The sequence below is a fragment of the Poecilia reticulata genome, chromosome 6 (genome assembly GCF_904066995.2).
Source record: "Poecilia reticulata chromosome 6, P_reticulata-male-v2, whole genome shotgun sequence".
NCBI lineage: Eukaryota > Metazoa > Chordata > Actinopteri > Cyprinodontiformes > Poeciliidae > Poecilia > Poecilia reticulata.
The window spans coordinates 12922124-12946924 of NC_088835.1; the positions used below are offsets into that span (position 1 = coordinate 12922124).

Below are 24801 nucleotides of genomic sequence, written 5' to 3' on the forward strand. Positions count from 1 at the left end.
CACATATTCAAGTTATTTTCTCTAATTAAAAGCGGTTAGCAGCACGAGAAGGCAACTTTGTTTGGATTTTATTCTGTTTAGACATGTGTTTCATAGCAGACATTCTGGACATGCACTCTCACAGCTGGATATCAGAAGAGCGGGAAGTGTTTGTCCAGAGAGCCGAGGAGAACGGCGTCCAAATACTACAGTTTGGAAACTTGCCGTCCTGTTCGCAGCCAGTTAAAAAGGCAGTAGTCTGGCTGACTCATTTTTACTTAAAATCTAAATCATGTTTATTCAACTGTATCCAAACTGAAGACAATGAAAAACAATGTGTAAGAAACTCTTCAACATTTCCTAGAACTGAAAACCAACTGCTGAATTCCCAGGCCGCCTTTCTAAGCTAGCATCCAGTTTGGGAAATAGCTTGAAAATACTTGCAGACAATTTGCATTTTCACATACACTTCTGTGGAAGATTCACAGAGGAAAAAAAACCAGAGCTTACTCCGGAGGAGAACAGTCTGGTTGCTGGATTTATACATTATGCACTTCCACATAAAACAGTAACTGCCTGGATTTAATAAAGGAAATATGCAAGAGTCTCCCATTGGACAGTTACGGCATGGATTATTATGTTTCACCGAGCAATGAGTTTTTAACCACAACTCCTGCTCACCAATGGATTGGTCACCCAAGTGTCCAAACTTTAACCCTATTAATAGTTGGTGGAATGTGCTGTAGAAGAATTTGTGCCGAGATCCGCCTCTCACGTCTTCTCTACAAGACACTGCTGAAAAATAAATAAAATGGATGGAAAGAAATTATATTTCAGAGACCTACTGCCTCAATGACAGTGTAATCAAAGCAAAAGGCAGTCCAATTAAGTCTAAGGTTGTGTTACGTTTTTAGGATAGGCGGAGAAACAGATGGGCAATGACTGATCTCCAAAAGCATTTTTTCTTAAATATTAGATTTCACTAAAAGTGCACAGTTACATTATGACTAGTATGCAATAGTGACCTTAGTTAAAGTGAAATTGTAAAAACTGGCACGATTAACTTTATTATTAGCTTTATTGTACCATCATACATTCAGTCAGAAAAAGTAAAAAAAACTAAGTAAACTAATGTTAGAAAATGGATTAATTCTTGCAAGTGGCCTCAGGTTGAAACAGAAAAGCTGCTCCTGAGTCACACAGATTCTTTGTTGCTTTTTCGCTGCCTTGCATACTTTCACAGGCCCATCTGGTTATTTTCAGATCACCCTTTAAACTTGAACTACGGCCTTTTAACTCCAACACAAACATTCTTGGGTTTCCACAAACCCTGAGATAATCTGTCGGACTTTATAACTGAGCATATATTTCACGCACCGCAGTCATTTGACATATCTGAGTTTGACTGATCACACGTCATGTGTGTTCAAATGAACGTGTTTGTGTGTGAAATGTCAGCCGTCCCGAAACCAAATCGGCCATTTCAACCGTTTCCGTAAGGGAAAACAGATTGGGAGAAAGCCTCAAAAATTTCCCCTCAGGCCCTAAAGCATCATTTAAAAAGAAATCTGATCCGCGAGCGACAAAACATGGTAGATTTTTCTGTAATATAAATACTCTGAGCCGGTCAGCCTCAGACCACAGAGGCCTTTTCCAACACGCCTGCAGACACCAACTCCTACTTGGAGGGGAGAACATAAACCCACGCCACAGTCACAGCGTGCATGGGGAGAGGGAGGTTAAGGTTCTTTAGTCAAAGACAATGAATGCAGCATTGTTCTCATGCACTGACTTGACTGTGATAAAGCTGCTATGCTGAAGAGATGCAATGCCAAATGTCTCCTACCATCCCTTTGTACAGCAGGTCATATTTTAGATATGGCAGCTGCTTGAACACTAAACACAACTTTCTCTGTTTCAGTAAAATGAGAAGTTATGATTCACTGCAGTGCAAAACTTGAAAATGAATGAAATTAAAGGCAGCCATCTCCACTTAGTCAAACAATAAGAGAATGGGGAAGTACAGTGGGTCTCATTATGAACTATGAACAGGCATAGATATCGGGTGTGGTAATGGTTGTAGGACCAATGACTGATGAATCTGTGGGAACACTGGCTGATCTCAGCACACACTCAAATATCCAACAGATCTGGTGGCACATTTACATGCCATGGTTTATGATTAGATTTAACAGCCACACACACAGAATATGTGACACAATGAATGAAGTTCATAAATGTTTTTCTAAAATTTTTACTGACAGCATCTCAATAGACAAATGAAGTCTCTGCAAGTATTGTGTAGCCTTATCTAGCTTGCTGCGTTTATAATGTTCTATTGCTACCGTGTTTCCTCCCACTGAGTTTTTTATTTTCTGACTGGTTCTAAACTAAGATGCAGCATGACATTTTAAAAGTAAAACGTCCTACTTATTTTCAGTTGTGCTCCTTGTTGGATCATTTTTATTAAAACCATTTGCTAAGCAGAAAGAGCCAAGCAGCTGAAGGGACCTCAGAAAATGTGAAGAATTACAGCTGGGTTTGTTATTTGGATTAAACGGTGCTCTAGATACCACAAACTGATTCTTTCTGAACAATCACACAGTGCAGCCGAGTTTTCTCACTCACCAACCCACACAGAGGCACTTCTAATCAGCTGAGCAGCAAACTGAATAGCATCCTTTCAGAGAAGGAAAAGCTGTGGGGCCTGTGTGTGTTTGTGTGGGTGATACTTGTTTGTGTTTAGGTCTAAAGACAACGCAGTACTGGCATAAAAAAAGTGTAAATTAGAGTTGAAGTTCTTTTACAAACGGGATTTACGAGAGTGTGGGCGGGGGGTTTGTGATTGGCCCACAGGATTTATTAACCACACAGGGTGGGTTTCCAGCTTTAAGGCGAGGGCTGATGAAGGATTGACAGAACGGTGTGATGGTTCATGAGAACATTTCTGCCCTTAAAGTGACCCACACAAACCTCTGAGGGATATGAGGGATCTCCGACCAGATGCCACGTTTTCTTTTTAACTCCCGTCACATCTTACAAACTTATTGCCAATACATTCTGTCAGACACTAGCTTTACCAGGTTTGACGTCTTCCTCACCATCATTGCTTCTTCCTTCCCTTTCTCCAAATTCCTTCCCTTTCCTTTTGCTTCTATTGTTGTCTTCCACTTCCTGGTGGTTTCCCCCAAAATTGCTTAGCTTGTTCCTTTTAACAAATTGCTTCTCTTCCTTCTTTCTCTATCCTTTCTTCCAATAGTAGCCTGCCTCCTCCTCTTAAGTCTGTCATAACCATAAAAGGACACAACTGAGCCTTGTGGCAGTTTTCCCCTTAGTTCCTCCATCCTCCTTTACCCCAACTGTTTTTTCTGATTCTGCAGCATCTCTGTGTAAAATGTAGTGCACAAAAACTCAGATTTTTCCTTCCACCTACTTTACCCATTTACCTCCAGGTCCCTTCAAAATGTTAAAAGCTGGGCTAACTTTTAATACGCCGCTAACATTTGATAGCTGAATTCAGGTATGTCGGATTAACTGGATGCTGCATTATTTTAATGCACGTTCTAGTGCTTTTGTTGAGTCTCACCTGGCTGCACAGCAACGTTTTTGTCGAACGTTTACTTTTCGGTTTCACAAACCTTTATATTCCCCAGAAGTTTCCCAGAATGATCTCAAAGGTTCTTATACTTTTAAGCTTCTTAACTTACAGTTAAGCCCAAAATTATTCAGTCAAAAATAAAATCACATTACATTTGTTTATTTTCTTGTGGCTTAACTTGAGGTAAAGTTCCTCCAACTTCACTTAGTAACTTTCTTTAAGTAAAAACTTTGTTCTGAATCTCAACCAGCAAGGCATCCACCGACTCCGACCAAAACCATCTGCCTTCCAGCTGAAACAGCTGGTTGAGCTGAGATTCATCTGTCATCCAAGCCTGTAGATGGGCTCTGGAACCAAACACAAGAGGTTCAACCACTTTTGAGTAAAAATAAACAGCCTGAATTCAGACCACAGTAATCCTCAACATTAGTACTTTTGTCTTTTAGGTTTATTAAATCACTGATTTTGCTGTTATGGGACTGATTTTTGACAGATCGCAAGACTGACTGGTTTATATAAAAAATATCTGAAACAGTCTGACTATGTTAGCTTGGTTGAGCTGATGATCTGCACCATTTCATTTTACACACACACACACAATATATATATATATATATATATATAGTTTGTAAAGTCAATTGTGTCTCAACTAATCAAACATGCAACAGTATCTTTTTACCATTTTGAGCTAATGAGCCAGAAAACCAACCGGGACCTTTAGCTTAGTAACTATAGGAGTCTCCTTTCAGAGCTGATCTTTTAACCCTCACCACATTAAGTCTCTCCCATCTTTTAAAGACAGAATTACTGGAAACAAAGCTGTCAGAAATGTCTGTCGTCTTTGACCTTTTCATACTCCCTGACTCGACATTACGTTATCCAGTTGCTGCAGGCAAAAACCACACAAAACTCCTGCGAAGACTGTCACAACTCAGGAATGTATGGTGCCGACATTTTTGTAGATATCCAACTCGTCATTCCTATATCTGTGGTCACTTTTATGGAGGAGGGTTGAATTCCTTCTATATAAAGACAAATTAAAGAACAACTAAATGAAACATTTTACATTTACACCACAGAAAACGTGCATCAAAGTAGTTCAAATTCGTGGTAGGGCTTTCAAATTAAGTCATAAATTATGCCCTTCGTAATGTTGCGCTGATAAACATCTGGAAAACTTGGCAGCTGTAATGTCTGGCTTGGACATACTGGTGCATTCCTTCAACTTTGGTTTATTTTTGATCCCCACACTCAACAACCAGCGACTCAGATCGTTGTCCATCAAAATACTGCAACCTCAACCACAAGCTGGGTTGAGGTTTTTTTTTTTGTTTTGTTTTGCAAAGTCCATTTTTATGAAGCTTTTAAAGCTTTTAAGAGACCACAAGAAATGCGGTTTTAATCCGTGCCTCATAAATATTTAGACCAAAATGATGTTAAAAAGCTTGGCTGGATTAACTGATCTGAGCTTCACAGCTTTATCTGGTAGTTTTGGCAGGAGACAGAGTTTGAGGCAAAATGAATGCTGGCATATCCACAACGCCTCTTTTATTAGGGTTCAAAAATGAAGAAATTAAACAAATATTTCCATACACCATGGGGTAAAAAGTAATCTATAACCGGATTAATCAGAAAATAGGCTAGACTGCTGTGTCAGTCACTTCAATTAAATAAACTTTATAGGGCACTTTTAAATGCTCAAGTATAACACAACGTGCTTTGCAGAGCTTAAAAACAAAAAGAGAAAAAAACAAAACACTGGAAACACATTAAAAACGATCACTGAGAAAGAAAAAGAAGATGCTGTCAAAGATTTGCATTTTGCAGAAATAATAACTTGTTATAAGAATAACAGTTTAAATTATCTACGCTAAATTTAGGTTTGTATGTAAAGAAATTTGATTTGGAACAAAACTAAAAACTGTCCTAATAGTTTCAAACTGGCCTGGTAAAAACCAGACCCTTGTACAATTTTCTTCATATAGGGTCTGGACTCTGAGCTCCTGAAAAGTGATTCCTGAAGGCATGGACTGTGTTGAAGTTTTACATTTTACCCAATTGTTAACGTTTTCCTGTGACTAACTAATGCGCCAGTTCAATGCCAAGTGGCTTACCTGAAATTGCCTGTGCTGTAAACAACCGTTCTCCACTGTGCAGAGAGAAGTACTGATTCAAACGAGGCGGCTGTTAATGTTAATTAAATACTTGGAAACGTGGCCAACATGGACTCAACGACTTTGTTCACTTCCTCCACTGCCACTGCTAAAACTACAGGCAGATAAAAATTCTAGCACGCAAAATCAACATCATGATTCACAACTTCTCCCTCTGTTTCCTTACTGGCCCAGTATAAAGTCTACCGGAGAGAATCTGAGCGTAGGGGGAGGAAGTCCAGACCGTGCTGGAAGCAATAATTTTTTTTTTTGAGCAGAACTGCATAGTAAAGTAATGGCCAGACTAGAACCAAAAAGACCAACTTTGAAAAACTAAATTTTGAAGGAAAATCTTCTTTCCATATTCACAGTTCTCACATTTGTGTTTGTTTCTGTATCAGGAATTCATTCAGAGAACTCATCATCTATCAACGAACAAACCCAAGCAAAAAAAAAAAGCAATTAACCACAACAGAAAAAGATTAATGGGCTACTGCTGACATCTGCAAAACCACTCTACGACAAAACGCTGAAGTGAGCTGCGATTCCGAATCGAGCTAATCCAACAGCAAACTGAGCTCACCTGCACAGTCTTCTTTATGCGCTGCGACGGTCCAGGGTAATCCTTGGAGTACAGGTCAGTCAGGAACAGAGAGTTGATGAGAGTGGATTTACCGAGACCAGACTCACCTGAGGACAAAAAGTAAAGAATCAACAAGGATTCTGCTGTTACAATGATGGAACTACAGCTGACTGTTCAATTCTCTGACTAGATACAATGTGCATGCACTGCACACACATTTAGTGACCTTTGGGAAATGGGTTGCAACACAGAAAATAAAACTGGATGCATTGTGTGAGGGGAAAAAGGTCAGGGCCTCATCTGCCAGTACAAAAAGCTCCCAGATAGAGGAAATAAAACGTTTCCTCTCTACTTCGCCTCGGGGAGATTCCCTTCTTCAACATGATCATTTATCCACTTTCTCTGTCCATCTCTCTGAATGCCTTCTTTATAAATAAATCTAAATATTTCTGTTCACACTGTATAAACTTTCCACTCCCACTGATGACAAATACACAGAAGATGCAGAACCGCAACAAACATTTATTTGACAAAGTGCATTTAATCCAAGCATACACATCACATATGCTTTCTCACACACACACACAGCGGTCTGTGATGGGCAAGCATCTGGCTCATGTCTCATAAAGATGAAGAGTAAAACTAAAGAGGAGGGAAGTCTGTTTGACAGGGCAGTCTCTGCAGAAGGGGTGGAATTCACTCTGATGATATCAAAACATAATTATCTTTTGTCAAAGACAAAACTTTGAGATTAGCAACATGTTTTCCATTTGTGAAAGAAAAACAAAAAGATTTCCAATACTTTGTTACCGCAAGGATCACCGGAGAATAAGAATACAAGACCATGAAATATGTACCAGTCAGTTTTGTTCTCGTTTCCAATTTTGTGTTTGGCCTTAGATTCATCCGATTTATCGTCTTCCACCTATTAGATCGGGTCACAAAGCAACAGGTCGGGAAAGGAAACCCGGACAACTCAGTTACTCTCCAGCTCATTATGGAAAATTCAAGGCATTCCCAGGCTAGCCAATTCTGAATCTGCCCCAGTGTCTCCTCCCAGTTCAGATTTTATGTTGTGTATTTTTTCTTAGGAATGTACCACAGCACTAAGATGTTCTTCTCCAATTCTTTCAATAAATAAATAAATAAAATTATTTAAGCTTCTGATAAACTGGAATCAAAAGTGTAGCATAATTTTTTTTTTTCACAACAAAAGCTTTTGGAATTTGTAAATATATCTCCTTATTTTACCCACTCTATACCAACAGTGTTCACACTTTGTTAAAGAACAAACAACATGTTCCCATGGCTCTTTCCCATTGTGTCCTTTACTGCTCTTTGAAACTTTGCACAACTAGGAATGAAAAGTGTGTGGTTTTTTTTATATTAAAAAATATCCACTTGGAACAAACTGCATTATGAATCCCCATCTGGGAAACTTTGCATTGACCTCCAGTTTCAAGACTGGATGCCAAAGGAGATCATACTTTCTGCAGACATACTTGGATTCAAACAAATGCGCAAAGCTGCTTTCAGCACTTATAAATATTTTAAAAAATCAGTACAGTGCTGGCAAGCTGCATGCAGCATGAAGGAACTAAGCTAGAAGTTTTCCTGTTTCTAAATGATAATCAGATGTTGCTTGAAGAATTCCAGATTGATCAGCACTTTTCTTAAACTTCTGTGTGATGAGCTATACTGGGAGCTTTGGCTGTTGAGATCTGCAGTAAGTAGTGAAATATACAAAGTCAGCCAGTTCTGTACAAATATTTGCCTTTCACCATTTCCTTATGGGCATACTTCTTTTTTGGACGCATTTCTTTTCCTCTTAGACACGCCCTTGAATTGAACAGGGCTTCCTTTATATTGACTGCGGGACATCTGGATGTTTAATCAGACTATGAAAACTTGGTGGATTTGTGTTTTTCCTCCGCCGTCTTCAACTCTCAGCCGGTGCACAGAGTGTGTTTGCACAGCTATGGATGATATTCTGTCACCGTCTGAGTGATGAACATGCTGCTTCTCCCACAGTCTCTCCCAAGAGGAGATGAACAACTCATCAATTACAGACTATTTGGAGTTCGAGGTCCAGCATCCACGTGTCCACAGAGACCATTTTGGCGGGATGGTGTCACTTCTGATGCTATCTCGACTAAAACAAACAGCAGGAAATGAAGCGTCTCAGTCTGTTCTGACACTGTCACTATCCGAAAGATTTGCGATGGACAAACCAAAGTAGTGCATGGGAAATAATTTTTACAAAGAATAATCTGATGAGTTGGGAGTATATTTGTAATCAGCCCACATTGCTTTGATGCCTCTAAATGAAATCCAAAGCAACCAATTCCCTTCAGGAGGCAATAAATTGGAAAACACTTGGTTTGTGTGTAACTTAGCTTCGTGTAAAGCCAGATTTTCTGTGAGGTTTCATCAATGTAGAAAGGAACACAGCAGGAAGTTGTGAGAAGTTAAGAGCTTGGTTAAGATATAAAATAATATCCACAGCTTTGAAAATCCCCCCCAATGTTTAATCCATCATCCAAAAAACAGAAAGAGTATAACAACTTGGTAGAAATCAGTAGAAACAAGGAGACCATTAATTAGAAAAACAACCAAGAAGTCAACTGGAACTCTGGAGGGGCTGCAAAGATCCAATCTGTTCACCAGACAACTTTTCATTTAAAAGGTAGTCTTTTGGTGAAAAGATTACCTTTTCATCAAAAGAAGAAAGCAGCGAAACCATAAAGTTGTTTTTACAGTTTGTCAGGTAGATTTATGTTTTAAAGTACTGGTAGACTCATGACAAGCAAAGTATGTTCATTTAATTTATAACACCTCACAACAGCAACTACTGTCAACAAAGTGCCACCCATCAAGATTTCATGACACTTTCCCACTTTGAAGCAGCAAAACCTCTGGAAAAAGAGAAAGAAAAATAATACTTTTGGCTTTGATCCAGTAATCAGTATGACTGACTGCTGACTGAAATCTTAACTCAGAAAGCTAATTTGAATTTCAAATCAAATTAGTCTCTGACTAAAACTAACACTAAAAATTGCACAATGATGACATAATAATTAAAGCAGTTTCTTCACGAAGCTGATGGAGACTAAAGCTCATCAGTTCATATTGCTGGTTGAGAGACTCGCAGGGTGATGGAAGCACTGCGGGAGTCTAAACTCCCTCGGGGCGAGTAGTGTCCCAATTAGCCCCCTCTTGTTCAGCTTTAATTAGATATTGGTTCCACATGACAAGTGGAAGTGCACTGCCAGCTCTCTGTAAACAGACTAATGACCTGGACGCCGGTGATGGATGGTTGACCCTTCCAGCTCACTCATGCTGTTCATATTCCTTCTTTTTGAGTAACTTCAGCATTTTCTCCCATCTTTCGTGTACATTCACTGAAGTTCACTTTGGCTTTTTTTTTTATTGCTGAAAATATCTGTTTTAATTTTGCTTTGTCAAAGAAAGTAGTGAATGTATGGCTATAATGCAGTTCACTTAGATTGGTATCGACTTTTGTCACATCCAGAGGAAAGTCGAAATATGAAGTTGCTCACTGGTCAGTGTTCAGGGAGACTGTGGTGCCAGCCAGTTTCCAGGGTACCTCACTGAAATTAACATAAAAACTGTAAGACTGGAAGGTTATTATAGTTACGAAACCATAACAACTGTAATGATTGTATGCATTTGTTTATTCAATAATCGTCATGACAATATTTAACAAGATAAGCACATGCTACATGTTTTTCTAAAATCCTGTCGATACTTGTCGACTGTCAATGTCGTTATTCATTGCTTATAGCGTGGAGGCCTTATGGCATCAACTTGGTCTTAAGATGTCTTTACTCTTGTTTTGAAACATTGTTGAATGAATGAGTCAGTATTTCTATGCTAGTTAGCCATGTTGAGGTATTTTATCTGAAGTTTAAGCTCCCATGAGATTACTGTGATATCTACAGGCTTACTCAACATTTCTTTTATAAGACTTTGGCTTTTATTTTTAAGCTAATGAGTCCTTAGATTTTAAATATGAGAAGTAAATGATGGATATCATTAGGAACTTAAAGGTGTTAAGACACAAGTACCAAGTAGCATGGATTACATAGGCCTACCATATGTATTTGAAGAAAACCAGGCATATAATCTTTGATAAACGTTTAAGATGGACAGAGCACAACAGAAAAACAATCCAAGAAACGGTCACAGCGGGATTCCCATGAGATTCCTGACATTCCTCATTTTTCTCCTCATTTTGTCCTTGCCGCTATCGGTCAGGCTGGAGGCAGCAGCTGGCCCCCTCACATCCTGACACAAACACACACACCTCTAACAGGCATGTGTGAAGTCAAGACCACAAACTGTGAAATGGGGCAACTGGGGAATATAGATGCTTAAAGAAAAAAGAAAAGAAAAATATCAGTCACAGTCGACAGGAGGAAATATGTATTTGATAAACAGCAGACTGCTGGAGAAGATAACTGTCCATGGTAGCTGTTAAAGGGGAGTAGCTGAAACAGAGGGCAAAGGTTATCGCTTAGGGAAAAGATAAAGATCTCGGTGTCTGACAGATCCTATAAAAGAGCCAGAACCTAAATGAAACGATCTCTGGAGCCTTTCTTACTGCATCTTGGTGATCAAAAAGGCTGGCAGGGACCACGGACCACTTCTCTCTGACTTTATTATTCCTTTTAAAATTAGAGGGCGAGTGTTCTGGTGCGATCCACTGAGCCGGGGACTAAATCTGACAGAATCGGCACATGCTGGGTCAGAGCAGACATGTGCGTCTCAAAATAGAGGCTGAGAGAGAACAGGAGCAGAGCGGTGAAGAAGAACGAAGAAAACAAAGAGAGATTTGCCCGGAGTAATTTAACAGAGCATGCACGGACATGCAGAAATGCACAACCTCATTTTACCAAACACACATACACAGTTATGCACTCTGGCATATTAGTCTGGGAAGCGTGTTGAACCCAGAGGCAAAAGGGGAGACTTGGTGAGGAAGGTTGGTAAACAGGATGATGTAGTGCTCTACAAATGGTTGACAGCAAACTAAAACCGATCTAGGAAGAATACTACGCTGCAAAATACTGAAGTTGACTTCATTCTGTCACTTAAATGGAGGAAGTACACTAGAGCTAGGAAAACTTGCAAAAAAAAAAAAACCACAATAAAATGTAGATGATACCACAGGAGTATTACTGAGAAACCTGAATGGTAAATTGAGGATTTTTCTGTAACCACAAACAAGCCCATAACACATTATATAGGGGATGTGGGTACAACCAAGCTAACACTTGTGCAATGTAACAAAGCACTCTTCCATGTATACCTCATTTATTTGGTACTTGTTAGCAAATCCACCTTTTTTGCTTGAGAGATTCTCACTGGTCTAACAGGACAGATGACCCTAGTCTGGATTTGCATAAATCCAGCTTAATATTGAACTTGTTTAAAAGTAGTTTACTCCAATTTAACAGAAACTGTCATTTTACATAATTCTTTACTTCTGGCCCTGAAGTTTTTGCACAGTGGACCTGCACCACGTTAAATTGTAACAACAAAACTAGGCTCAAGTTTCTTAGACTTTAGGTAAGAAACACGATAGTTACGTATTCAGATTTCAGCTCTTTTTGTTTGCACAACCGTTTATCGTTCGCCGACTCGACATCTGACACTTTGACTTGTCACAGCAGGAAAAGCACAGATTTCACCAATAGTTACTTCTTTCCATTTAGCCATCTTGGGTGATAAGCAGGGGCCCACAAGATTCTCACGTTACGATAAACTTGAGTTTCTACTAGTTTATAAATCACGGATAACTTATTCTTAAATATGGGGTTATACTTTTTTTGTTTTCTTTTTTCTTCTTTGCTCTTTTCTTTGGTTTGTTGTTTTGTTGCATTTCCTTCTAATTCATGTAAAGCACTTTGAATTGCCTTGTTGCTGAAAATGTGCTATACAAGTAAAAATTACCTTACCTTTCAGGATATCAGCACAACAATTATGCAATAAATGTCATTTTGATTGAGGGTGTACTTCTTTCCAACAACCTTTAAGGTGACATTACAACTTTCATGTTTTGACATGTTAAAGACATGAAACCAATATCTTCACATAGTTCGCCACAAAATCTATGTATATATTCTGAGAAGAAATCTCTTCTTTTCTCTTCTGACTCAATTTATTTATTTTTCTCAGAGCAGAAGTTTACAGCAGCACATCATTCCCTCCCAGGAGGCGGTAGTCACAACTTAAACATACCGGAGTGAAATTAAGAGATAAAGATGATCTAAAAAAAAAAAATATATATATATATATAAAATAAATAATAACACCATGACCACCAGTGCTGCATAGTTGTCCGTAAGGCCGAAGCAGATGATCTTCACGGATGTCAAGACCTTAACCAGGCTATGCCTAGCTAGCAAAGCAGTAGCCTGCATGGAAAGTCATGGGAAAATACCATTGGCAAGTGTGAAAATGGGCATTGGAAGCGTTACATGCTGAGTCTATGAAGCATTTGCATCTTTCAGTCTGTTTGCTCACAACCCCCCAGAACAAAGGGAGTCCTGTATAAAATGTACACACTGTACTTCTTGCTGTACATAAATTTCTGTCATAATTATAAAAAGAAGGAAAAAAAAACTTCTGTGAAGTGAGCATGGTGCATCATTTATCTTTTACATCCCAGTACTTAAGAACTCGAAACAAAATAGATTCTTACTGTGGCTGCAGGTTAATAGGAGTCAGTGTAGACCAGACTGTACGTTTCAGTTTGTCTGCTTCAGTTGGGCTAAACTGACAGTTTAGACCAGGAAATATAGCTAATTACAGATTACCAAATGTGTTTTTTTTTCTTTTCAGATTACTTCTGTTAAAAATAGGAAATCGTTTTAGGAAGTAGCAGCATAATAATACTGCTTACAACATGCTAACAATAACCTAAAAAAATCTCTCCGCCTCTCAAACAGCCTCAGTTCTCAGACATGTAGCCATAAAATTCACTAGTTGTTTTTTTAATCTACAAAAATCTGATTTTTCTTTTCTGAAAACTGATGGAAGTGAATTTTGTTTTATCATGTACTATATAGGAAATGTTAACGCTGCCATTTAGCTAATTGTGACGACAACAGAGAGGAATCCATGTGGTCCAAATATGTGACTAGGGTTGCATGATTAGAAAATCATGTGATGGTGAAATTAGTAAATATTGTTCTGTTGCTGTCAGTTGCTAATAATCCACGTTTCCTCCCTCACTCTTCTCTTTCAAATCTTAAAAGGGGGGCTATTATGTAAAATAAACTTTTTTTGAACTTTACATCATGTTATAATGTTATTCCCTCAAAAAAAGCATAACTGGAGTGTTGTTTTTAATCATTCATGCATGTTTAACAAATCAATCCTTTAATCTCCCCCAGACTAGCAACAGCAGCAATAAGCAAACACCTGGTGCAACTGTGGGTCTACTGAACTTATAGTACGGATGATTTCTTAGTTCAATGCTCTTCAGAACAGTTGTAAACAGCACAAAGAGAAGCATCGGTGCGATAATGTAATGAAGGTTCAGTGTTTTAGCAGGAGCACTAAATATACACAATACTGTGACACAGGTTTGCTTCCAATGTAGCATAGAACCCAGCATGCGACACTAAAGAAAAGACTGACTTAAAGTCTTAATATTTGTTTTATTCATTTCAGAAATTATGGTACTTCCCTTAGACACCAGATATTTTGAGCAGATCACCTGGACCACAATATTTCCCCCACTACAGTATCTGGGAGAAAATTATCTGAAGATTATGATTTGTGCTTTCGAAAAGTTATGCAATGCAAGGTTGCCATATGATTGACTAGTGTAATATTTACAAAATAAGAAGGAAATTACTGAGCACACATAAATAATCCTTGGAGATGGGTATGAGGATGACTAAGTAGCCACATGATGAACAGTTGTTTAAACTTAGTGGTACTATGTCTGTGTGTGTGTCTGTGTGTGTTTTTTCAGCGCATCTGTTTAAGCCAGGAGATTAACTACACCAAAGCCTCCCTTCATTCACTTCTTTCTGCAAGGTCAGTAGGCAAGACGGTCAATCCTAAGCCTGTCAGACTCTTATCTGGATGTGCACAGCACACACACACGCACACAAAGCTTGCAAGATTATAGGACAACAAGCAGACAGGCAGCAGAGACAAGAGGCAAACAGTTTTCAAATCAAACAAGGTTCAGTCTGACAGATAAACTGTTCCTGACCCAGAAGGGGAACTGCTGCTGACCTGTGAAATGCATTCAAGGCTCAATCACCTCTTTAATTGTAGCAAAGTTTGCCACTTAGAACCTATATACTATTGAGGGACGTGGCAGTGTATTTTATTTTATTTTTTTTACTTGAACAGTAATGTAATTGATCCAATCATTCCAACTTATTTTTGTCCTCAAAATATATCAATCACAATAAAAATGGTGTTATATCTTTAGGCCAGCTTGACAATAAATAAATAAAAAAATCTCTTCTAAAAACAATTTTTTTTTTTTTTTTGAATTTGTGATGCAATTTATCAATCTGCATCACAACTCTTCTTGCAGTAGTGAGTCTCCCACACAGCATCTTCTGTGCTCTCCTGGGTTGCTTTAGCAAAGCAGAAGCATGACAGAGCTATTAAGTACTGGTCTCATTACACATCAGAAGCAGCGTGAAACAGGCATCACTTCCCCTCTCCTCCAAGCTCTCATCTGACTATCAGCTCTGTTCAGATCTCCTCGCTGGCGCTGGATCTCACTAATCTTTCCAAGAGTTTCTATTCAAACCACCAGCTGGACAAAGCGGGGGCAGGAAGCAGCTTTTTCCCCCAAAGAGTGAAGGGGAAGGGAAGTAGGACAGAGGGGAGGAAAAAATATAAAGAAAAAGAAAAATCCACCAGACAAGAAGTTTCTGATGGCATGTTAGGGAGGGATCAAGTGACAGAAAAAGAAAAAAAAAGATTTCTGGCAAGAGACAACAGATGTAAATGTACATTTCTTGTCAATACTTTTCCATTGAAGATGTTAGACCTGTGCAAAACCTGGTTGTTGCATAACTATTGTGGGAAATGTGAGCTGTGGCTAAAGAGAGGCTACCAAACCAAGCATCAGCTGACTATGCTAATGGAGTTGTTTAAATACCTTTCAATAAACGAATATCACCAGGAAAAGCAGGGCGCGGTATATGATTATTTTTTATGCCATCCTGTGTCACTTAAAGATGAAAATAAAAGGTAAAGTTCATGTTAATTTATCCCCCCCCCTTTTTTTTTTTTACTTCACACTATGTGCAGCTCCTCAACTGCCATCATAGGTCAATACAGAGACGTCTATTAACATATAGATTATGGCCAACTTAACCGTATTTACATGATTTATTATAATCTACAGCCTGCATGCAAGGATTGTAGTCATATTTATTAAAACATCAATGAAAGCAGAAAGTAAGACCTTTAGTACATAAAAGTTTCAGTTAGTTTTATCAGGCTTGACAACTATCAGATTACTGATTACCATCTGTGCAGTACAATAAATGTCACAACTTATTACAGGTTTACTCAACATTTTAAGAGTTTTGATAGTTGCGCGCAGGCTTTACGGCACTCTAACTTAACCTCTTAGCTGATCAGAAGGACCCATAAGAAGCTTTCTGTCTGTGCAGCAGGAGTTTGAGCGAGTGACCTCCAGGAATCAGAAAAGTCCCCTCATATTCCACCATCGGTATGTTTTAGATCTACCACAGAATAATAATAGTAGACCTCTAAAGCCAGCCAAGTTTTCACACTTCACCAAGAAGCCAAGAGCAGCACCAACTTTCACAGCCTGCCTCGTCCTGCTGCTCCTCAAATCAAAACATGATCAGCTCTCCGGTCCAACACTGGAATTTCCTTTCTCTTCTTTCCATTGTAAGCTTCTCTGACTGCATTTGTGGACAAAGCAGTCGGCAGACAAAGTATTTTGGATGTATTATTCTTAAAGCTCCCTCTGGTTTTAATTGGAGTTTTTAACCTTTTGACCTTAGTCCCTCGTAGGATTTACAAACAGCAGCTGGACTTTCAGAGGTAATTTGGATTATTCTCAAATTTCATTTGACGTCTAGAAGCTGGAGCAGTGGGTCAGGGTTTAACTTTGAAGTTAAATATTTGCTAGATGAGACAAACACACTTCAAAAACACTAAGATCACCAGACGTGGGATGGGAAAGACTTACAATCTCCATACAACTCGATAAAATCAGCAGACAAACTCTTACAATGCTGTGACAGAACTGTCAGATTCCAGCCAAAACTGCATGATACGCTTGGGGAGATTATTTTGGGCCACGGATGGGACTCTGCAACATCTCGACCATAAACACTCCACCACTATAGAGACTGTTGATGAAGGCTGTCAAACTGTTTTGGATTGTAAGGAGGAGCTGAATGATTGCCAGGCATTCTTGGACTGTCTCAAGACCTCTTACTGGAACAATCCCCAGGAGACTCTGGACTATTCTGGAAACAACCCACGGAAATTGGACATTTAGGACAATTACTGGCACACCGAGAAAAAAAAGAAAACCTTTTGGACAAAAACAGTTAAAGAAATTCTGGTAAGTTTCCCTTCTTACACAATAACGATACTCTTAGACGAGCCGTTTATTCTTTTAGTGCTGGTCGAGTTTTCTTTCTGCTCTTCTAACACTGTAAGCCGACTTTTATATGTCTGTTAACTCTATAACTATAAGCAATCTCATATATATTCATATATTAAAACTCTTGTTCAGCTAGTGTTTTGACAAAAAACCGCCATACAAGTAAAAGACAAAGTGGAAATTTGAACCAGTTATTTTTTTTCCCTTATAAGCTCATAGATTTCCCAATAGCTTTGAAACCCTTAAATATCACAAACATAAATTAACAGCACTCTCTTGTTTGGATCTTGAGAAACTTTAGGGAATAAAGATCACATTAAAAGTGAAGTTAGTAATGTGTTTGGAAGATTGAGCCTCCAAGTCCACTGCCTGACGCTTTCCAAAAAACAAAACAAAAACAAAACAAAACAAAAAACCCTCAAATTTGAGGTCTGGTTTGATTTTAAATTGTTAAAGGAATTTCAATAGTAATAAATAACCACAAAAGACGTACTAAATTTAGCAATGTTTAAATTTAGAACAGCTATTCTTCCAAAAGTGTCCACCCAGATACAGACTTCCTGGGACTTGAGACATTTATTTAAGTTATATGTGAATATCTCTGATTCTCACCCAAGTCATCACTGTGCTGCTCGTCCACAGCTAATGGACACTAAACAGGAAGCTGAACCATATATGTCTGGACGCCTCATTGTGTTTGTATCTCAAATTTCACTGAAAAGAACAGGGTCGCCACAAGCTGCAGATTTATCAGATCAAATCTAATCCAAGAAGAGTGGGTAGTCATTTTGAACCTGATTGGTTTTCCTGTGCATGGATCAAATGAATAAATTCTGGAGTGAGAGCAGGTTAGTATGCAGAGTCATTTAGTAGCAAGTATTAAAATTACACAGACTATGAATGTCAATATTAAGGAGAAAGCGGAACTAAAAACATTTAGTGATGGAGGGCCAGGTAACTTTTTTTTGCTCTGCTTCTACTTCTTGCAGATTAATACCTCTTTGGTATTAATCTGCTAAAAACAGTATTGAGGACAAAAAAAATACTTTTAATGTTTTGCCTTTGTGCACAGTCTAAATCACGTAATGATCTACTTTTATTTGTTGCAGCAGGAGGATGTGGTTTCAGATGCAAAGTTCTCCTTTTATGGCTATTTGGCAGTACTAAGCACAATAGTTTAAAATAATAAAGCTTTTTAAAGTAACAGTCTGTGTTGTCTTGCATACTTAGGTGACAGACACACAAAAAACAAGTTTCTAATTAAATAGAGCAACTTTTACTTCAAGAAAAACAGAAATCACTTTTTGATCTTTTGAGCTGCATTAGTCTGAAAAGATTTAATTTGAAATAAATTCAAAATGAAAAGAAAACTGTGTTCTGTACCAATCAATTTTACACCAGATATTAAACACTGCTCTGCAGAACTCATTGTGTAAAAATCAATGTGTTAATTACTCAGTGCTCCGACTCACATGGAGTTCTGTTCAGTAAGTTAAAAAACATCACAGCTGTATCAGCTTGATGTCTATAAGTACAGCCAAACCCACAGTTCTTCCATGCCAAAGCTCACTTCCCTGCTGCTGTGATGTGCTTAGCTACGTTTTTGCACCCAACGCCACTTACACTGGAGCTTAAATCCGGCAGCATGCATTCCAAATGAAATGGCCTAAAACACAAAAATGTGTCAATAGATGTCCAGGGGCCAACGGAGAAAACAAGAAAAACTCTCCATCTTTGACACATTCTTCCCAACTCAGCAGCAGTCTAGAGGCTATTACGGCCGGGCCAAAAAGGCCATCAGCTCTGCAGAAAACTATTCTTTAAATTGTCAGCATGTCATCCTGAGCATCTGAGTGCACAGGATGCCACAAGTTTCCATCCCCGTCACGCTGTGCCGACGACTAACGCTCTTAAAGAAACTGTCAGCTGTGCAGGTGTGCATGCAGCGCTCCTCCTTCAACGCAGACACAAACATTTTTACGCAATGCTGGCGGTTAAGGCGTAGGTGTTTCCAACTTACCGACAACCATTAATGTAAACTCGAACCCTCTCTTGACGGACTTCCGATACACCTGGTTGGGGAGATTGGCGAAGCCCACATACCCCTCCAAGTTCCGCTGCTGAAAGAAAGACAAAATTTCCGTTTCAGTGTTTGATAAGCAGACAACGACAGCAGACAATCAAACTCGGATTAGCTCAAATGTAGCCGTGGTCAGGGAAAAGTAACCTACTAAGACCAGAAGGATGCATACACATAAAAAACTTTTTCAGCCCTTTTTTTCCCCCCTCTCCACACTTGCATAAAAGAAAATGCAGCGATAAAACAAGGCAAAAAGCTTGCTCCTTTTCAAAACCTGCAATTAGCATTTTTCCTTTGCTACATCGACAAAACCCCTTTCAACTTAAGTGTAGCTGGTATAAATACAAGTTGGAGAAAAAACAGTTGCTTTGGATGGGTGGGGGCTGAGAGGAGAAATAACAGGCCTTAGTTGGAAAATGATGCAAAGAACTTTCTAGTAACTCCAACTAAAACGGAAATATTAGACTGCTAAACATCTACTCTCTCACTGCAGACATATTTAGCCAAATGAAGATATTAAAAACAGCAAAATGTCCTACGTGTTCAGTCGTGTCCATCATGTACGACCGGGCGTGAGGAAGGAAGCTGGTTGCCACAAAGGTATCTCTTCATCTCTCTCCCTGCTGTTCTCTTTCTCCTCCCTCTGTCTCTCTATCCGTCAGCTTGTTATCATTATAAAAACCCTCCAATCACCATGCAGCGTCCTGCACGCTACATGGGGCAAACACAATTGATTGTTGGCCTCTCCAGCTCCCGTCATGCACGGCACAGATGGAAACGTGCAGAAGTGACGGAGCTACTCATAGATTAGGTGTTCATCTTAAACCCAGTGGTCAACAATATCAAAAACTTCTTCTCACATCCCCAAATACTAAACCTCCATGTTCTTTCCCTCAGAAATACAGTACTGAAATATTTTGTTTATCAATTAGACGTGGTATTTTTTTTTTGGAAAGATTTAAAAACTATATCTAAATGTTGTCTAGGAAATAGAATAAATATAAAGAGAAGTGAGAATGAAAGGAGTTGTCCAGCAAATCTCAGAAGGTAAATACAAAAAGTGTAGGATGAAGTGAAATATACACTCAAGTGCCAATCCGTGGTTTTGATAGCCACATGACTGCATTTTATACAACCTGGTACCAAATCTAAAACAAGAGTGATCCAACAAGGGTTTCTGCAAGTTTAATTTCAACATTTCAACTTTAATACCTACATGAACTTGCAACATATGTAAACTCACTTGCTCTAAAAGTTATTTTTATTTGCCTAGTAGCCAAGTTTACTCAAGACAATGTTTTTTGACTTTACATCCGAGTCCAGTGCTTTTACACCTTGGTTGCGTCCCTTCAACTAGTCAGACTTGGACTGAATTATTGTAGACATTTTGTAAATTCTGTAAACCACAAGCCATTTCTAAAAATCTTATATTTACGTAAACAAAACGAGGATTCTTAGTTTTTCTCAAACCTATTGATAAAAGTGTGCCATTGCATCTGGTGTAAAAGAAACACTGCATTTCATTAAAAAAAACTGCATACCAACAGTAAAACATGGGGGTGGTAGCGTGATAGTCTGGGGCTGTTTTTGCTGCTTCCTGGCTGAATTAGAACAATTCTGAAAAGAAGAGTGGGCCAAAATTGCTCCATAGCTCTAAAAGACTCACTGCAAGCTGCTGCAAATGCTTGATTGCAATTGTTGCTGCCAAGAGTGGACCAACCAGTTATTAGGTTTAGGGGGCAATCACATTTTCACACAGGGCCAGGACTGCTTGGATTTTTTCCTCTCCAATAATAAACACCTTAATTTAAAAACTGCATTTTGTGTTTACGTGTGTTGTTCTTGACTAATATTTAACTGAGTTTTGATATTCTGAAACATTAAAGTGTAACAAACAAGCCAAAAAAAAAAAAAAAAAGGGAAATCAGGAAGAGGGCACACGTTTTTCACATGCAGCTTTCTTAATCGTCACAACAACAATTATTGTGAATTTAATATCCTATTTACATCTAACCTGTTAAAACACAATCAATTCTCACAAAGACCCAGTAACACACAAAAGGTTTTCAGCTTTTAGTGTGGGGGGAAAAAAAAGACTGAAAGTATCTTGCCAACATTAACAAAGAAGCTGGAACAACAAAAAAAACCCAGGCACAATCTATTCACCTCATCAATACTGCGATGCTTGCAGCAGAAAAGCAGGAGTAACTACTCCAAACAAGCCTGAAGCACTTTCCAACATTTCCATGTTTGATCCACCCACATTCACATGCTCAGAGTATGTTACATAAACTACCACCTCTGACGATCCGTCCATTTCCCTGCTGCCACATTACGGGTACCCACATAGTTTTGACTTTAGCACTTCAGGAGGAAAGTGGTGGTTCAGATTGTCGACGTTCAGCTCCTACAACCGCCTGACTGTGAATGTAACAAAGAGGTAAGATGGATGTAGCGTGGATCAGTTGGAACACGTTCGTGTGAATTTTATAGGTTAACGTTTCTGCGGAAATAAGCAGGCACACAGGCGTGCGCTTCAGATCTGCACAGCTGAAAGAAAGCGAGAAAACAGTTAGAGCAGCAGGCATGGGACTTTAAAAAAAAAAATTTAAAAAAAGGAAGTAATGGGGGATGAGAGAGAAAAAGACTAGTCAGCCCATACCATTCATGCAGCCCCATCCCCCAGTCCACCCAGTGGTGATAGTAGCTGCCTGGCTCACTGACATCATCTCGCAAAGCCCCTCACCCTCCACAGGCATTCAGCAGCAGCTGATCCCCGGGCCTTCTCACCGCCTTCATCAGCTGTTTCCAGTTTTGAGTTTTTACATATTCCAAATGAATAATTCATCAAGTATTGCTTTATTTAAGCAGAGCAAAGGGAGGAGTGTAGGCTTTTGAAAAGAATAACCGTGTCGGTGCCCTTTTGGTATTTTTAGCACTTATCTCCCAGCTATTTCTATTTTTCTGTGCATGACCACTACCTTGTTATGCCGAAGAAAGCCACTGCCAGTCACCTTTGGCTTTATTGCAGACAGATGCAGAGTGACAACATGGGGTAGCATGCGTTGTGGTGAGTAATCCTTCATTGCTAAATGTAAGTGACAGTGTTAAAATAGCCCTCCTAAAGTGGAAATGACGTTCAAAGAGGCGTGAGTGGCTTCTAAATCAGAGCTTGCGCTTAAAATTTTATAATGAAGTGACACCGTAAACACACTAACGATAGAAACCAACAACGTTCAGACAGCTGGGCGATGAAAATGATTGAAAACGTATACAAAACATATTTCCAGTTACAAGATGAAACCGAAAAAGTAGGCCGCCTGGTTACCCAGTAGATTTGACTTGAATCTGGGAAGAGAACCTTGTATTTAGGATGATGCTCTCCATGTGCGTGTATGTTCTTCTCCCCAGCTTGAGCTCATTGACGTTTTGATCCGACAAAGCAGTGATTGATTCCACTGAAAATAGCTTTTTCAGTCAAAGAAGTAGTCTGAAAAGATGTTTATAGTAAATACATTCCTAAAACATCAACTGATGATAACATGACGGCTTAAATCCTTCAAGGTTCAAATTTCACCATAAACTTTTCAATTTCAGGATTTGATTCAAACAGTATCTTTGAGATATAAGGCGAATCTTACAGTAAAAAAAACATTTTTTCTTGAATACAAAGCCTGTTACGAGTCAATTATATTACATTTATTCTAACCTTCATGTTACTATAAAGCAATCAGTCAATAGTTTTTTTTTTTTATAGTAACACATTTTTTTCTTTAATGAAGATTGTTACTACGTTCTGTTTGAATTTTAAGCAGAGGTTTTTACTAGTTTTGTGTAATTTTGACGGCTCGGGCAATTCAAGTTTTTAAAATGCTGTTAACAGAGATGAACAATCCAGTTTTTCCTGGCCAATTTGGGGTTTTCTTTGAGCTCTGGTGTGGCAATTGTTTAGTTTATACTCCTGAAAACAATAACCAAATATAATTTAATTTGCTGCTAGCTTTTTTAAAAAAATATATATATATATATATATAAATAAATGTAGTAGCTTTGAATTCAACAAAAAATGGAAAAGTTATAAATGAATACTTCATTTAAGCATGAAGGCACCGCTTGGCCAAATAAATACAATCTCAAGTCAGTGACTCGATGCAGTCAGCCGAGATTCCTCAGATAGAAGACCTTTTAACTAATTTGAATAATAAATTGAACTTAAGTGCATTGATTCATGACTGTGCTCCACTAGGACTGTATGTAGTTAACTTAGAATATGTATGATTGGATTGAACTGACTTGTCTTTCTGAGAAATGCTTTGAAATGACTTTTGTTGTGAATGTGGTGCTACAAAAATCCATCTACCTTACTAAATACCCCGTCTTGACGACTTGAATTACTTAAGTTAAAAAAAACCGGCACAAAAATGTGCTATTAGGTCCTGTGCTAATTGAAAAAAACAAAACAAACAAACAAACAAAAAAAAAACACAGATGTTTTCAATTTTGAAACATTTCATGAATAAGCAGAATGTATCCGATTTCAGTATTTCACAAACCTCTCACCACCAGATCCAATCAAGGTAATCGTTTCGAATCAATGGTTGATGAATCTGTTGCTGTTAGTATTGTTAAACATTCATGATCCTTGTATAATTTCAATACTGTTATTGCTCCTTCATATTGCAGTATTTGTTTTTCCACACTTTTTTTTTTTTGTGCAAATCTAATGGCAAATGTTTTAGATAAAAGACATTACTTTATCCATTTAAATTCATCTTCCTCGTGGTAAAAGTGTAAGGACTACTAATTTTTATTAGAAGCATCTAGTTCTAAGAACTGAGGCATCCTTTGCATACTTTCACTGCTAGCATTTTCTGAGCAGTAGTATAGCTTTTTCCACCGCAGCCAGCTTTAATTGAAACCAGACCACGTCCCTCCTGATACAAGCTGTCCTATATGAAGACCTCGAACCAGTCTCATTTCCTCAAGAATTTAACACAATGATGTTGTCCAAAGAATAAACTTATAAAGAAGGCGTCCATCTTCCCCTGACTAAATGACGACTGTTATATTTTAACATCGTTTAACCAAGAGTGAGGCTAAAAAAAAAACGGGAAGGCAAAATTCCAACAGGCTAAATTATAGTGTTGCAAACATACAAAGAAACTAAGAAATGTGAGTGGGGACACTGCGTAATATATTTTTAGTCAAGCACTCAAAAGCAGACTCTTGGAAGAGGTAGAAATGGACTTACAGCGATGCTCGGAACAGCAGTCTCTGGTCGCTCGATCATTATGCTGTCACCACCCAGCCTGCTACGGACACTCACCGAGGCATACACCGAGGAACGTCGGAGGGAGTCACGGAGCTTAGCAGAAAAATGCTGCTTTCTACGCTAAAACACCAAAGCTAACGTGGAAAAGTCAATGAATGAATGAATTGGGTCAAATTACATATGGCCGCTTACTGATAGTACAAGGAGGTAGAACACAGTGAGGAGGTAAACGCTCCAACGGCTGTTTTTCTTCACGAGGAAAACCAGCGATACTTCCACTAAGCTACTTCCGGTGGAGAATTTCAAAATATATTTTATAAAAATAAAAAATGTTTTATTAAAAATAAATATGAATGATGATTAATAATGCTAGTAATAATAATCAATAATAGCCACTAATAATAATAATGATGATTATTATTATTATTAACAAACAATACCATTTCCCTATATTCCACAGAAAGTGATTGAACACTTGTTAT

The 24801-nt window shown here is 38.5% G+C and overlaps 1 protein-coding gene across 4 annotated transcripts in view; it reads right to left on the bottom strand.

Moving 5' to 3' along the window:
• Nucleotides 1-24581, bottom strand: part of LOC103466361 (septin-7-like) — a 38407-nt gene extending 13826 nt beyond the window's left edge. Inside the window, exons 1-3 of one of the 4 annotated variants that reach the window (XM_081607951.1) lie at nt 24299-24581; nt 18988-19084; nt 6314-6420 (exon numbers count right to left, since the gene is read on the bottom strand). In XM_081607951.1, coding sequence (XP_081464077.1) covers nt 6314-6420; nt 18988-19084; nt 24299-24337 — 243 coding nt within the window. In that variant the 5' untranslated portion in view covers nt 24338-24581. Of the gene's footprint in view, nt 1-6313; nt 6421-18987; nt 19088-19586; nt 19727-24298 lie in introns of those variants that run through there. The other 3 variants (XM_081607950.1, XM_081607952.1, XM_081607953.1) reach the window with 3 other exon arrangements.
• Between the last annotated feature and the right edge of the window lie 220 nt (nt 24582-24801).